Source organism: Papaver somniferum, chromosome 6 (assembly GCF_003573695.1).
Source record: "Papaver somniferum cultivar HN1 chromosome 6, ASM357369v1, whole genome shotgun sequence".
Lineage (NCBI taxonomy): Eukaryota > Viridiplantae > Streptophyta > Magnoliopsida > Ranunculales > Papaveraceae > Papaver > Papaver somniferum.
Window position 1 is genome coordinate 43,767,724 of NC_039363.1, and position 13,980 is coordinate 43,781,703.

Below are 13,980 nucleotides of genomic sequence, written 5' to 3' on the forward strand. Positions count from 1 at the left end.
GCTATATCTTGAACCGAGTTCCATTTAAGAAATCTGATAAAACTCCATATGAGTTATGGAGAGGTAGACAACCTTCCTATGCATTCTTTAAAGTGTGGGGGTGTTTGGCCAAAGTGGCCATTCCTCGTTCCAAGAAAACTAAAATAAGACCTAAAACTGTGGATTGTGTTTTCCTATGCTATCATGAGCACACTAGTGCTTATAGGTTCATGGACATTGGTCAGAACACCATAATGGAATCTAGAGATTCAGTGTTTTTTGAACATATTTTTCCTTTAGGGTCTGGACCTCGCAAAAGGCCCCGCGATGACCTCATAGATGTTCCTTCAACTAGTCATCCCCCGTCTATAGATGATGATACCGAACCTAGAAGAAGTACGAGAGTTAGAATCGAGAAAAATTTCGGCCCAGATTTTGTGACTTTTACGGTATAGTTTGAACTCCAAACCTATAAGGAAGATATGACTTCTCCGGAATCTCCCTTATGGGAAAAAGCTTCGATTAATGAGTGGGATTCCATTCAACAAAATGAAACTTGGGAGCTTGTAGAATTACCTCCTGGTAGTAAAACCATAGGTTGCAAATGGGTCTTCAAAAGGAAGCTTAGAACAGATGGAACTATAGAAAAATACAAAGCTAGGTTGGTAGCTAAGGGCTATAGACAACATGAAGGATTAGATTTCTTTGATACTTATTCACCGGTCACAAGAATCACTTCTATTAGGATGCTGATTGTGATTACTTCTATTTATGATTTGCATATACATCATATGGATGTTAAAACTGCATTTTTATATGGTGAATTGAATGAAGAAATTTATATGGACCAACCTGAAGGCTTTGTTGTGAAAGGTTTTGAAGAAAAAGTATGCAAATTGAACAAATCTCTGTATGGTTTAAAACAAGCACCTAAACAGTGGCACGAAAATTTTGATCATGTAATGGTATCTAATGGCTTCAAGGTTAATGAATCTGATAAATGTGTTTACATTAAATTTGTGGATGATTCTCATGTTATTGTGTGCTTGTATGTTGATGATATGCTATATTAGGCAGTAACCTTGATCTTATTAATACCACTAAAAGCATGCTTAACGAAAATTTTGACATGAAAGACTTAGGCCCTGCTGATGTAATCTTAGGGATGAAAATCAGAAAGACGTTTGATGGATATATTCTTAGTCAATCTCATTATGCTGAAACTGTACTTAAGAGATTTAATCATGAAAATGCTAAACCTGTATCTACTCCTTATGATCCCAATTGTAACTTGAAAAAGAACAAGAGTGAGGGAATTTCTCAACTTGAGTATTCTAGCATTATTGGCAGTCTTATGTATTTGATGAACAACACAAGACCTGACATTGCCTCCACTGTGAGTAGATTAAGCAGGTACACTTGCAACCCTAGGCAGGATCACTGGAATGTTGTCTATAGAGTTCTACGGTACCTGAGAGGAACTTCAAACTATTGCTTAAGTTTTGGGAAGTTTGATGCGTGTCGTAATCACAACAAATTAATTAATATTTTTTTCACTAATTAACAAGTAATATAGCGATAGTAAGGACCGTTCCCACGAGGAGGAAGAGGTTTTAGTCTTATAATGTCACAAAAAAAGGGATTTTAGATTTTATAAAGTAAAAGAATAAACAAAGCAATTAAAAAGATAAAGTTGAAATCAATAAGAGAGATTAGATTAAGGAATCCTTCTTCGTTGCAAAACAATGATTCAAGTTATGTTCTTTTCCACTTTTTATTAGTCACAGATTATCACCAACCGTAGGTAAAACAGCTAGCTCAGTGTTAAACCCCTAAATCCCTAGTATCACCGGGTACGGAAGTTCTCGACTACCGGATTCTATTCACCAAACCACCTAGTAGTAGATCACTCAAGATGTAATTTAGTTAAACGCATTAAGATTTATGAATTTATTAGGTTGGTATTAGTAGTTAGACTCTTAGCTCAAGGTCTACTTGCTAACGTTGTTTCCACACACAATTTCTCCACAGAATCCCTCCGCAAGGTCTCGTGTTTGCTACTTGTGTAAAGAGTCAAGAAACGATTACTTATCCCCTAACTTTCACTAGCTTTATATCAATTAACAAATCAATTTAGTATGCATCCTAAACGACCTATCAATCAAACATGAATATATAAACATTCCTATTAGTAAAAACAAACGATAATCATGTGAAAAACTTCAAAGTAGATTTACAACAAAACTCAAAACATGTTAAGAACTAGGAATTCATCCTCAATCAATAAAATTAGCTACTCATGCTAAGGAGTTCACACAAAGAATAAAGAAAAGAGAAGTGTTGTGTGTGTAGAGGTGTAGAAGTATTTGTAGAGAACTTCTCTATTTATAGGCTTCAATTTCCTAGCAATCCTCTTAGGAATAGAATCCCTTTCCCTTTTTAAATCAACTTCCAAATCCAAGCCTTTCTCAAATCTTTCATCTTCTCTTTTCAAATGCAAGTCCAATTCTTCAAACCAATGAGTCTAGATGAGTCTAGAAAATTCTTCATTAATTGAGTCGCCGGAACTTCATTGGTACTACTGGAATACGGCACTGGAAAGCTCCCAATAGCATGTGAAATGACAATTATGCCCTTTAGCACAACTTTGGATGATTTCTTCTTCTTTTCCTCCGTGCGACTCTAAAATACCTAAAACACTCAAAACAAACGTAAAATACAAAATTCACAAGAAAAAATAGCAAAGAAAGCATAACTACTACATAGTAAATTAGGTGTTTTAGACACCTATCAAATTCCCCCACACTTAGACTTTGCTAGTCCTCGAGCAAATCAAACTAAAACTTACAACTTCAAAGCTTTCCAGCGTCCCAAGCATCCAAAGAGTTATGAGGACATAGAGTTTCTGCATGCTAGTAATAAGAAGTTAGAAATACTAAAGAACATATTCTCATTCTTAAATGTTGAGTGAGAAATAACCACACCATAATGAGAGAACGCGTGTTTGAGAAGCGATCAATAAGCATTTCTCCTCGACTTCTGCCTTACCAAAAAGGATTTTATGAAATTGCACTCAAAAGACGGCTTTTTATGGGTCTCACATGTGTGCAGGTAGTAATTAAGAGAGAATTCCTGCAACACGTTGAATGGTGGGAAAGACAACTTCCGAAATATTTTAAAAACCCTCATCTTTTAACATTTTGGAAAAACCATTTTTCTGACGATCTCTAAGAAAGGAAATCAACCACTATTATCGAGGACGAGATTACTGATTTACCTTCACATCCGATTGCCAATTATGGTAACACCACTCTCACGGCATCCAATAGAAACGTCTTCGCTCCTCGTCTTCATCTTATTGGTCTTCGTCTTCGGCTCCAACTATTGATGATAAACTTTTGAACTTCATAGATCCTTGACAATTTGTAACTCTTTACCTTAAATCCTTGTCGCTTGAAACTCCTTTATAAATTTTCCTTCCCCATGGCTTATTAAATAAAACAAAAATAAAATTTCTCTTGTCTCGTTTTTTTTTTTAGTAAACTTTTTTTTATTTTACTTTTTTTTTGACAAGAGAGATAAAATACAAAATAAACCATGGCCTTGGGAAAAGCACTTTACCGCTTGATTCTTCACCACTTGTGTCGTCTCGAAATCATAAACTTCAATAATTCTCACCTTTTGCTTTTCTTTGCTCTTGTAAATAAGTCTTCAACTTGGATATAAAATTACGCTCCTTATATGTAAGTCTTCAACATGTATATATAAAAATCCGCTCATTAAATGTTGCTTTACTTAGATATGAAATTTACTCTTTTCTTGTTCCGTTGCTTGTAAACCTTGAACGTTTTCAACTTTCCTTGTAGATTTTGATGTCGCTCCCTTGTTGATGATGATGGTGTTTCTATGGATCCGTTTTTGTCGAGAGAGAGAATGGTGCTAACTGCAAATCGAACTACAAGAAGGAGGCTTTCATCTATAAATGTCACCCTCATGATTGACAAAATTAGCACTCAAGAGATCAAATAGTAGCGCTTCTATTGGTGGGAGGTTGGGTAGCTCACCATTCTACCAGGAATTAACGTACGGTGACACACACTCAAAAGAAAGCTCTTTAGTTATTTATAAATAAATCTGGTCGGTGCCTCGCATGATATAAATAGGGTAGTCTCCACTAATGATTGATCAACAACTCTAATAATGCATATCTCCCTGCTCCTAATCTGCATCATCGGCATGATTAAATCCATTATTTAACACTCTAACAAGCAAGAAATCCGAACGTAGTTCCCTAACACTTCCAAGTTCAATCATGTCGGTCAGAATTTTCTATGTAAACATACCTAGAAGTATGCTAGTGACTCTAAAATCTCTAAAAGTTGGAGGTTTTATGCAAAAAAAAATTTTTAATATGCTTAACCACTCCCCCACACTTAAACCTTACATTGTCCTCAATGTAATTGAATCCTCCTAGTAAAGTCAAGGTGGGAAATCCTAACATGATATGGAACAAGAAAAATAAATAAACAAAATAAAAACCAAAAGGATAAGAAATACAAACCTATGGGTTTCCTCCCATGAAGCGCTTGTTTTAAAGTCGACGGCCCGACTTGGCTCTTGTAAGATTTACTCCCCATATACTAACAGTCGGAAAATTTGGGGATCCACCCATAGTACCTGTTTTGCAAACACTTGCTTCATACAAATATTAGCACAAGAAAACAATAGTGAAATTATCGCCCGGTAGAAATTTCCTCCACACTTATTCTTATCCACACTCGAAAGTGTATAAAGAACATAGAATTTGGGAACTTCCATGGTTTCTTTTTGGCAAACCTGCATAGTGTTAGCATCAAGTATTTCCAATGGTGGATATCGAAAAACAAAATCATCCAAAAATATTTTCGAAGCACATACATTCAAACCAATAAGAGGTAAAGGAGAAGAATCAATGTGAAAAGGGTTAGACAAACCTTGCAAAAACTCTTGTATTACGTAATCCTCTTCATCCTTAGAAAATTCAAGTGAATTACTTACCTCTTGTATATCGTGGTCCTCTATTAAATCTTGCAACCATTCTTCGTCATTTTCTACCTTCACCAAAGTCTCGGCATCTTTAAAATCATTGGCAAGTTCAATTGGGTCTTCCACAAAATCAATGAATTTGGTTTCATCCTCTAGCATCATCTCTTCAACATTCTCATCATCGGAATCGGGCCATTCACTAAAATGATTTTCATCGGTATAAATTTTAAGATCTTGTGAGGGTGTTACACCGTTTATAACAATAGGTAAGTCACACCCAATCTCCTCGTTTTGAATAGGTGAAGGATCGTTATTATGATCCGGAGTTGGAATAACTTTATCCTTGTTACAATAATTTTCATAAGGTTCAAAATCATCATCGTTACCCATATAATAACGTTTTTCACGCTCCATTCTTAAAGCTCTTTTAGCTTCAAGAATTTCTTCATCCGATGCTAGGCCTTCATCGATCAATTGATAAAACCTTCTCTCAAGTTCCCTCAAACTAGGTTGTCTTACACCGAGGAGATCATGCATACATTTAGAAGCATAACTATCCTCCCCTCCTAGTGATTGTTCACTTACATACCCGTCATAAGGTTGTTGATATGTATGAGAATATCCATGAAGTCTGTACCCTAAGGATGGTTGGAAGTTGACATAATGTTGAGGTTGAAAATCGTATTGATTGTTGTAATATGCTTGCTCTTGTCCACCGTACATGGAAAACTGGTACCTAAAATAAAAATTCTAGAAAACAAAGTTAAAAACAAAAATAAAACGAAAAATAAAAACAACTAAAGCTGCTCCGCTGCTCCCCGGCAACGGCGCCAAAATTTGATGCGTGTCGTAATCACAAAAAATTAATTAATATTTTTCTCACTAATTAACAAGTAATATAGCGATAGTAAGGATCGTTCCCACGAGGAGCAAGAGGTTTTAGTTGTCTTATAATATCACAAAAAAGGGGGGTTTTAGATTTTATAAAGTAAAAGAATAAACAAAGCAATTAAAAAGATAAAGTTGAAATCAATAAGAGAGATTAGATCAAGGAATCCTTCTTCATTGCAAAACAATGATTCAAGTCATGTTCTTTTCCACTTTTTATTAGTCACAGATTATCACCAACCATAGGTAAAGAAGCTAGCTCAGTGCTAAACCCCTAAATCCCTAGTATCACCGGATACGGAAGTTATCGACTACCTGATTCTATTCACCAAACCACCTAGTAGTAGCTCACTCAAGATTTAATTTAGTTAAACGCATTAAGATTTATGAATTTATTAGGTTGATATTAGTAGTTAGACTCTTAGCTCAAGGTCTACTTGCTAACGTTGTTTCCACACACAATTGCTCCATGGAATCCTCCCGCAAGGTCTCGTGTTTGCTACTTGTGTAAAGAGTCAAGAAACGATTACTTATCCCCTAACTTTCACTAGCTTTAGATAAATTAACAAATCAATTTAGTATGCATCCTAAACGACCTATCAATCAACCATGAATGTATAAACATTCCTATGAGTAAAAACAAACGATAGTCATGTGAAAAACTTCAAAGTAGATTTAAAACAAAACTCAAAACATGTTAAGAACTAGGAATTCATCCTCAATCAATAAAATTAGCTACTCATGCTAAGGAGTTCACACAAAGAATAAATAAAAGAGAAGTGTTGTGTGTGTAGAGGTGTAGAAGTATGTGTAGAGAACTTCTATATTTATAGGCTTCAATTTCCTAGCAATCCTCTTAGGAATAGAATCCCTTCCCTTTATCACTCAACTTCCAAATCCAAGCCTTTCTCAAATCTTCCGTCTTCTCTTTCCAAATCCAAGTCCAATTCTTCAAACCCATGAGTCTAGAAAATTCTTCATTAATTGAGTCGCCGGAACTTCACTGGTACCACCGGAATACAGCACCGGAAAGCTCCCAATAGCATGTGAAATGACAATTATTCCCTTTAGCATAACTTTGGATGATTTCTTATTCTTTTCCTCCGTGCGACTCTAAAATACCTAAAACACTCAAAACAAACGTAAAATACAAAATTCACAAGAAAAAATAGCAAAGAAAGCATAACTAGTACATAGTAAATTAGGTGTTTTAGACACCTATCAAAGTATCCTGTTGTGCTAGAAGGGTATTATGATGCTAACTGGATATCATACTCAGATGAGTGCAAATCCACTAGTGGGTACATCTTCACACTTGGAGGTGTGTCTGTGTCATGGAAGTCTTCCAAACAGACATGTATAGCTCGATCCACTATGGAGTCTGAGTTTATAGCCTTGGAGAAAGCTGGAGAGGAAGATAAATGGCTACGAGGTTTCTTGGAAGGAATTCCACTCTGGTCCAAGCCCGTGTCTTCGATCGCAATCCACTGCGACAATCAAGCTGCTATTGGTTGCGCAAGGATTAGTGTATACAACGGAAAGTCTATACATCTACAAAGAAGACACAAGACAGTGAAACAACTACTCTCTACTGGTATCATCTCTATAGACTTTGTGAGGTCTAAAGAGAATATTGCAGATCCTTTGACGAAAGGTTTATCTAGAGAGGTAGTTATATCCACATCGAGGGGGATGAGACTTAATCTCATTGAATAAGTCACCATGAAGGGTGTAGCAGGACACTCTTAATGGACTCACCTATGTGCATGTTGGAAGTGGGGCCGCTTCCTATGAGAATTTGAGTTGATTCTCTAGATACATTCATTAAGTCTGGGATATAGCCCAAGGCCAAAACGGGCACAACGGCAAGAGCTTGGCAGCTTTCTTTTGTAGCATCAAGTGTGGTTGTTATTTCTGAATTGCATTCACTGTTGGCGGTTCAAGACATTGTGTTCACCGTTTCAACAAGCAGTTTCGGTAACCTCTCACTAAGTTAAGGTTCAATCTCTGGGACACCTTAGCCTAATTTTGATGTATTCTGTTTTCTCATGTTTTATCGAATATGTTTTATCATTCATGTGGGGAATTTTTAGAAAAAAACGGGTTTTGAAAAAGCATGGACCTTGACTTGATCCCTAGACCTATTGCTCACTAGTTGTTTTTTTTTTCATTTGAATAGATAAAACAATAGTCCCACATAGACTAAAATCTTAAGAGTTTTAGACTTAAATACCATGGGTTTTGCCTACAGAGCATGGCCCTTTGGGTATACACACTTTTATGTGAGGGGGAAGACTTAGACTATGGCAAGGTTGCCTTTCCCGTACGTGCGATGGTTCGCACCGAAGCACGCACGTCGCCGTCTGTCCGATCGGGTGGGCTGGTCGGGTTCGGGTGTGGGTGTGGGTGTGGGTGTGGGTGTGGGTGTGGGTTCACAGACCTATCTTTTTACTGAAATTTTCATTCGTGCTTTCCACACATGTAGAAGAATCTCTTAGCATTTGTTTGTACGTGTTTTGTCACACACATGAAGAATCTCACTTTGTTTTTGTCTGACACGCGTGCTTTGACTGACAAAAGCAAATGTCTTAACTCTGCTTTTCTTTTCAGCTTTTGTCAGAAGTCAGAAAATGTTTTCACTGTTGCTTTTCAGATTTTGTCAGAAGTCAGAAAATGTTTTTGACTGTTGCTTTTCTTTTCAGCTTTAGTCAGAAGTCAGAAAATGTTTTTTATACGCGTGGGAATCTTTCTTTGTTAGTAACGGGTCATTTTTTGGTTGACTATAAAAGGATTTGTTCAGCTCAGTTTTAAATAGACACAACAGAAAAGAAGTAGCTCTTCCTCTCTTGTTCTTCTCTGCTACTGTTTTAGTTTCTCTGTAACTATTTCATTTTCTTCATAAATCTCTGCCAAGCTCTTAGAGTACTCTCTTTGTATGCTACATTGAGGGGTACTATCAGTAGTTGTATCCTGGAGGTGACTTTCCAACTGCTATAGAATCTCTCTTCCGGAGGCGTAGCAGGCAATATTGTCTTTAGGTCAGCGTATCTCATCCGCGCCTCTACTAGTTCCGCTTCCATTATCAGTGCATCTCTAGGAACTTCAATCAAGCATAGGTTTGAGCTAAGTAGTTTCTTCTCAATTTATTACGATTGTTGTTACTGTCTCCAACATATATTTGGATCCATCAATGTAGGTTTACAAAGCTAAACATATTGCGACTATGAAGATGATGGATGACGGTTTTGAAAAAAAAGCAGAAGAACGAAAAGCCCAGAAACTAAAAACACTGTCAGAGAAAGGATTGGTGAAAGAAAAGACTAAAAAGAGAAAAAGAAGCAAAACTACTTCTGCAGAAGAATCAAAGTAGGAAATTTTTTACCTGAGATAATATTTTAGAGAAATGTCTGCGAATATTGATGTGTAGTACACACATTTGCAAAAAATTTCAATTATGAAGAGATCTTTCGTGTATTAGCAAGCTAGCTCATGAGTACTACCATTTTTTCTTCTTTTGCCAGAACCTCAAATTATGAAGATCTGAGGTTGTAAAGTCAAATCAATTTTGTGATCTTAGTCGATCTCAATCCAACCAAACTTATTTTTCCCGAGCTTGCATATAGGTTGGACCACAACAACAGATATTATCATCTTTCTTTTTAAGAGCATCTCCAATAGAGGGTGAATATTTTTATTTTTCATGACACATAGGATTTTAGACCCCCAATTAACACAAATCCATCTGCAATGGTTGGATCCTAAAAATTAGGAGGGATGTGAAAATAAATATGAAGGTGTTCAAGAAAGTCTTATTTACATCTTCACTTGCACCTCCACGTCATATTTTCATTTATTTTTTTTTTGAAATTAGTTAAAGTAAAAATAAACGGTTAAGATTTTATCATACAAAATATTCTAAGGATTATACCTTTCACTATTGGAGATAGTTTTTTAACCATGGGGTCTTATATTTACTGTATGTATAAAATCTCCTAAATAAAGGTCTTAATTAGACTTCCACGTAGGATTTTTTACCCCCACTGTTGGAGATGCTCTAAATGACCATACAGGCACGGCCCTCTATTTATGTCTGCACAGGCACGGCCTTGAGCTTATAAAAACCTCATCGAAACCCCAAAAAGAAAAATTAGTCAGAGACTCAGAGCAGAGGGGGAAATGGCGAGAAATTCATCATCAGCACTACTTCGAAGTCTTCTTCGTTCTCGTAAGAACAAACCCTTTTCTTCTGCTTCGATCAAAACCCTAACAACAAGTACTCAAATCTCTTCATCTAGTTTTGGCAATATACTTGATAATCAGATGAAACCCTTGTCTTCTTTTGCTTCAACTTGTGTTCCTCTCTTTTCTTCCCTCTATTTCTCTTCAGCAGCTCGATCTTCTGTTCTTCTTCATCATCTAGTAAGTACTATTCTTGGTTTCTTTTATTTTGTCTGATTTGACTGAATTTATTGAAAAAATTATAACTTCTTTGAGGATTTCAGGTGCATCTAATTTTGTCGTTATCAACTCAGAACAAGGGTTTAACAGTTCTCTCAAGAAAGCTCAAGGTGAGTTGTTAAGACCACTGGGGTGCCTACTTTACTTAAGAGTTTGTCTTTGTTGATTGTAAACATTGGATTTGTTGAATTTCTTATCATTGCAGATGATAACTTGCCGGCAATCTTCTACTTCACTGCTGTCTGGTGTCCTCCATGTAAGTTTTTGATCTTGGTGTTGGATTCAACCCATTGTCTATTTGAAGATTTCTGCACATATAGAAAACTAGTACTGTGTCACCAGTGGAATCAGCCTGTTGCTTGAACTATAAATATAGCACGTTGTAGTTAGAGTTATTGAGAGCTAAGAAGTATTTTAAAGAATTCTTTCAGCAATTGAAAGTCCAGACTTTGGTCTGTTCTTCTTCCCATTTCCGTGAACCACTATATTTCCTCAAGTAGGTTTCAACAGACATAATCTTAGTCAAGTTGACTGTGTGATTTTCGCATATTGAGTTTTAAGCAATTAATATAAGAACTAAACATGTGGTCAAGTATAGTTTATTACCAGTATTATGAAAATTCTGCAGCATATCCAGCTTGATTTGACTCCATTACCCAAATCCAATACACTGCATTATATATAAACCGGAGAGACAAGCCAATCAAATCAAGAGATTCAGATTGCATATTGAAGAAGTTAGGGTTTCTTGATGGAATTCTATTTGTTTCCGTAAAGATTAGATTTGATTATGTCATTCCTTCCACAAAGTGAAAACACGAGTACAAGTGTAGAGAACTACTTCATATTATTTAAGTGGGAAGTAGGAACGGATGAGCAGTTTAAAAAACATGTCCGTCTGGGAATGACTAGGTTGTCTGAGCCAATGAATGTCCGCCTGGGAATGACTAGGTGGTCTGAGCCAATGAAGTAGTAGAATTGTTGACTCTACTCCATTAGTCAAATTGAGCAGTACCTAGCTAAATCTTTATTGGTTAACTTCCATTATAGTTTGAAACTAAATCTTGTTTTTTTTGTTGATGGTATTAGGCAAACTAATTTCTCCCATCATTGAAAGTTTAAGCAAGAAATATCCACACGTGATGACCTTCAAAGTCGACATTGATCAGGTAACAAGGATTTTGAGCACATCCGCGGACGTATAATTTCGATAGTTTTTAGTTTATGATTTGCTTAAATTTCTGTTCGCATCATGGAGAGTTAATTGAGAGTTTTTTTCTTGTAGGAGGAAATCCGGAAGAAATTAGAGGAACTGAATATTATGTCTGTGGTAAAGTTACTTAACCCTAAACTGTTTTGAGAATGTTGTGAACGTTTTCGTGTTCGTTTTCTAGTAATAATCAACAAAGTATGTTTGCTTTTAATGTTAAAATTATGTCACTCCATGTTTAAGCTTGTGTATTACAAAGAGTAGGTTATTTGAAGAGACTTTAGGCTGCTAGATGGGAATGATAAGTAGCTAGTAATAACTGGAGCTTATGCCTGTTATAAAACAACATCTTCATCTTCAGTGTTCTACTTAGACCTAATAAACTTGATTTGTTCAGTGAAGTGCTAAATGGATTTAACTTAAATCTTGATGATAAAACAAATATAACTGTAAATCTTTAGTATGGAACTATCCCTTTTAGCATATACATAAAGTAAATGACTAGGTCTTAGATATTGCTCTTTAGTTACGGAAAATAATGAAGACAAGACATGGATATCTAGCTAGCAAGAAGTGAAGATAAGCAAGTTCACCTTAAAACAAATAACATATAGACTGAAGATAAATAAATAAAATGAGAGTGAGACAGGTGTTGTTGAGGTTAGCTGTTCAGAGCTTCAAATCTCTCACTAAAAACGAAATTAGAGTGTGAGAGAGAGAGAGAGGTGGAGGGACACTCATGACTTGATAGTACCTTTTCGGTAATTAATTTTTACCTGCTCCCTCAAGAAAGCAAAGCTGTGTAATACTGTACACACTCTTTGCTTTCTCCAGGGAGCGAGCAAGTAAGTAAAAAAGGAGGGGGGTCATGATCGTAACTGGTGATAATTGTTAAAAGAAGAGTTGATTCTGTGTTTCGTAATGTAGCATCAGAAGTAAGGTGATTCAAATGAAAGCAAATAATGGCAAAGTCCTGGCCTAAATCAGCTGGTAGTGAAGTTTCACCCTTACAACTGTAAGAAACTAGTTGCCAGTTGATCTCATCAATCAAAATACTTAACATTGGTCTTAGGTGATTGGTTCTGGTGGGGCTATGTGAACTAATAGCCTCAAATAGCCTTCTAGATATGGCATCACAGTGTTCCCTAGGGAAAAGGGTACCTTATATCTCCAAGTAAAAGAGGTGGCATCACAGTTCATATTCTGTACAAATGCTTCTTTTGAATGGTTTCGTATCACTTACCGAGGTCTAGATCCTATGATTTTAGCTTCGTGAGACAACTGTTGAAATCTTATGATATATATGCTTGATTGAATTTATCTCGTCTTTGTTCCCCAGAATTTTTTAAACCTCCCGTGGTGGATGAAGTGCTGAGGAAGGTTTTTTCTTTCTTGTTCTTTTTATATTTTGCAGCCAACAATTCACTTCTTTCAAAACGGGAAAAAGGCTGACGAAATGGTGGGTGCAGATGTTGCACGACTGAACCAAATTGTGGAAAGGCTTTACAGCACCAAGAACTAATCAGTTGTCTATCCCCCAAGTTTAAGCTGCTAAGTAAAGACGGAGATGAGGTTTGGAGTATGTGTAGCACGTAGTGCTGCCATTACTGTGTTTTAAAGTTTTTGTTTTAGAAACTTGAAGAGTAGTTCAGTAGAAATGGTTATAAAGGAGGAAAGCAAGGATTTTATTGTTTTAAACAGTACCTGCTGCCAGTTTTTTCTAGTCTTCTTTGTTCTCACACAGTTATAGAAGAGTTTATTTACAACAATTTTCTCATTCTTTCTTCTTGGTGTAGAGGATAAGCATTTTCATCTTTGCTTTGCCTGTCTGATCCGAAGTAGCTTCCATCTTTAACTGCCTGCACAGAAATAAATGAAATCTTTTTAGTCATCTGTTTGTTTGTTTTTTTAGATCCTAAAGATTGCGAGGTACATTTATAAATCCCAATTAACCCCGTTCTATATAATAACAGAGTTTTTTCACCGGAGCTCCGCGTTAATTCTGGCTTCTGGCCCCACTATTTGTTTTTCCTTTGTAATAGAATATTAAATTTTAACTCATATAATAATGTTTTTTTTTAAATAAAATAACTAAATCTTAAAAATCTTTTTTCTTTTGTAATAGAATATTAAATTTTAACTCATATAATAATGTTTTTTCTAAAAATAAAATAACTAAATCTTAAAAATCTTTTTCTTGTCTCCCGTAACAAAATCTTAAAAATTTCCTAAAATACCAATAATATATCATTCCATCATGATAATCAAAAAAATAAATCTAATGATCATCATGTGATGAGAAAATGGATCGAATGATCATCACGTGATGGAAAAAATTGATCGAATGATCATCAAGTGTCCAGTGTCCATTGTCCGTTTACATACACAAAAAACGTTATTTTCCTAATTACATCCCAAAC

The 13,980-nt window shown here is 35.8% G+C and overlaps 1 protein-coding gene and 1 pseudogene across 1 annotated transcript; both read left to right on the top strand.

Annotated features, from left to right (window-relative positions):
* The window catches only part of LOC113290767, a 53,765-nt pseudogene extending 44,503 nt beyond the window's left edge, over positions 1-9,262 (top strand).
* Positions 9,263-10,068: 806 nt separating this feature from the next.
* Positions 10,069-13,337, top strand: LOC113290768 (thioredoxin O2, mitochondrial-like). The gene is made up of 7 exons (XM_026540351.1): positions 10,069-10,117; positions 10,210-10,311; positions 10,395-10,460; positions 10,556-10,606; positions 11,440-11,519; positions 11,636-11,680; positions 12,975-13,337. Exons 1-7 carry the CDS (start codon positions 10,069-10,071, stop codon positions 13,080-13,082), a joined length of 501 nt encoding a protein of 166 aa, XP_026396136.1. The 3' UTR covers positions 13,083-13,337.
* The last annotated feature ends 643 nt before the right edge of the window (positions 13,338-13,980 follow it).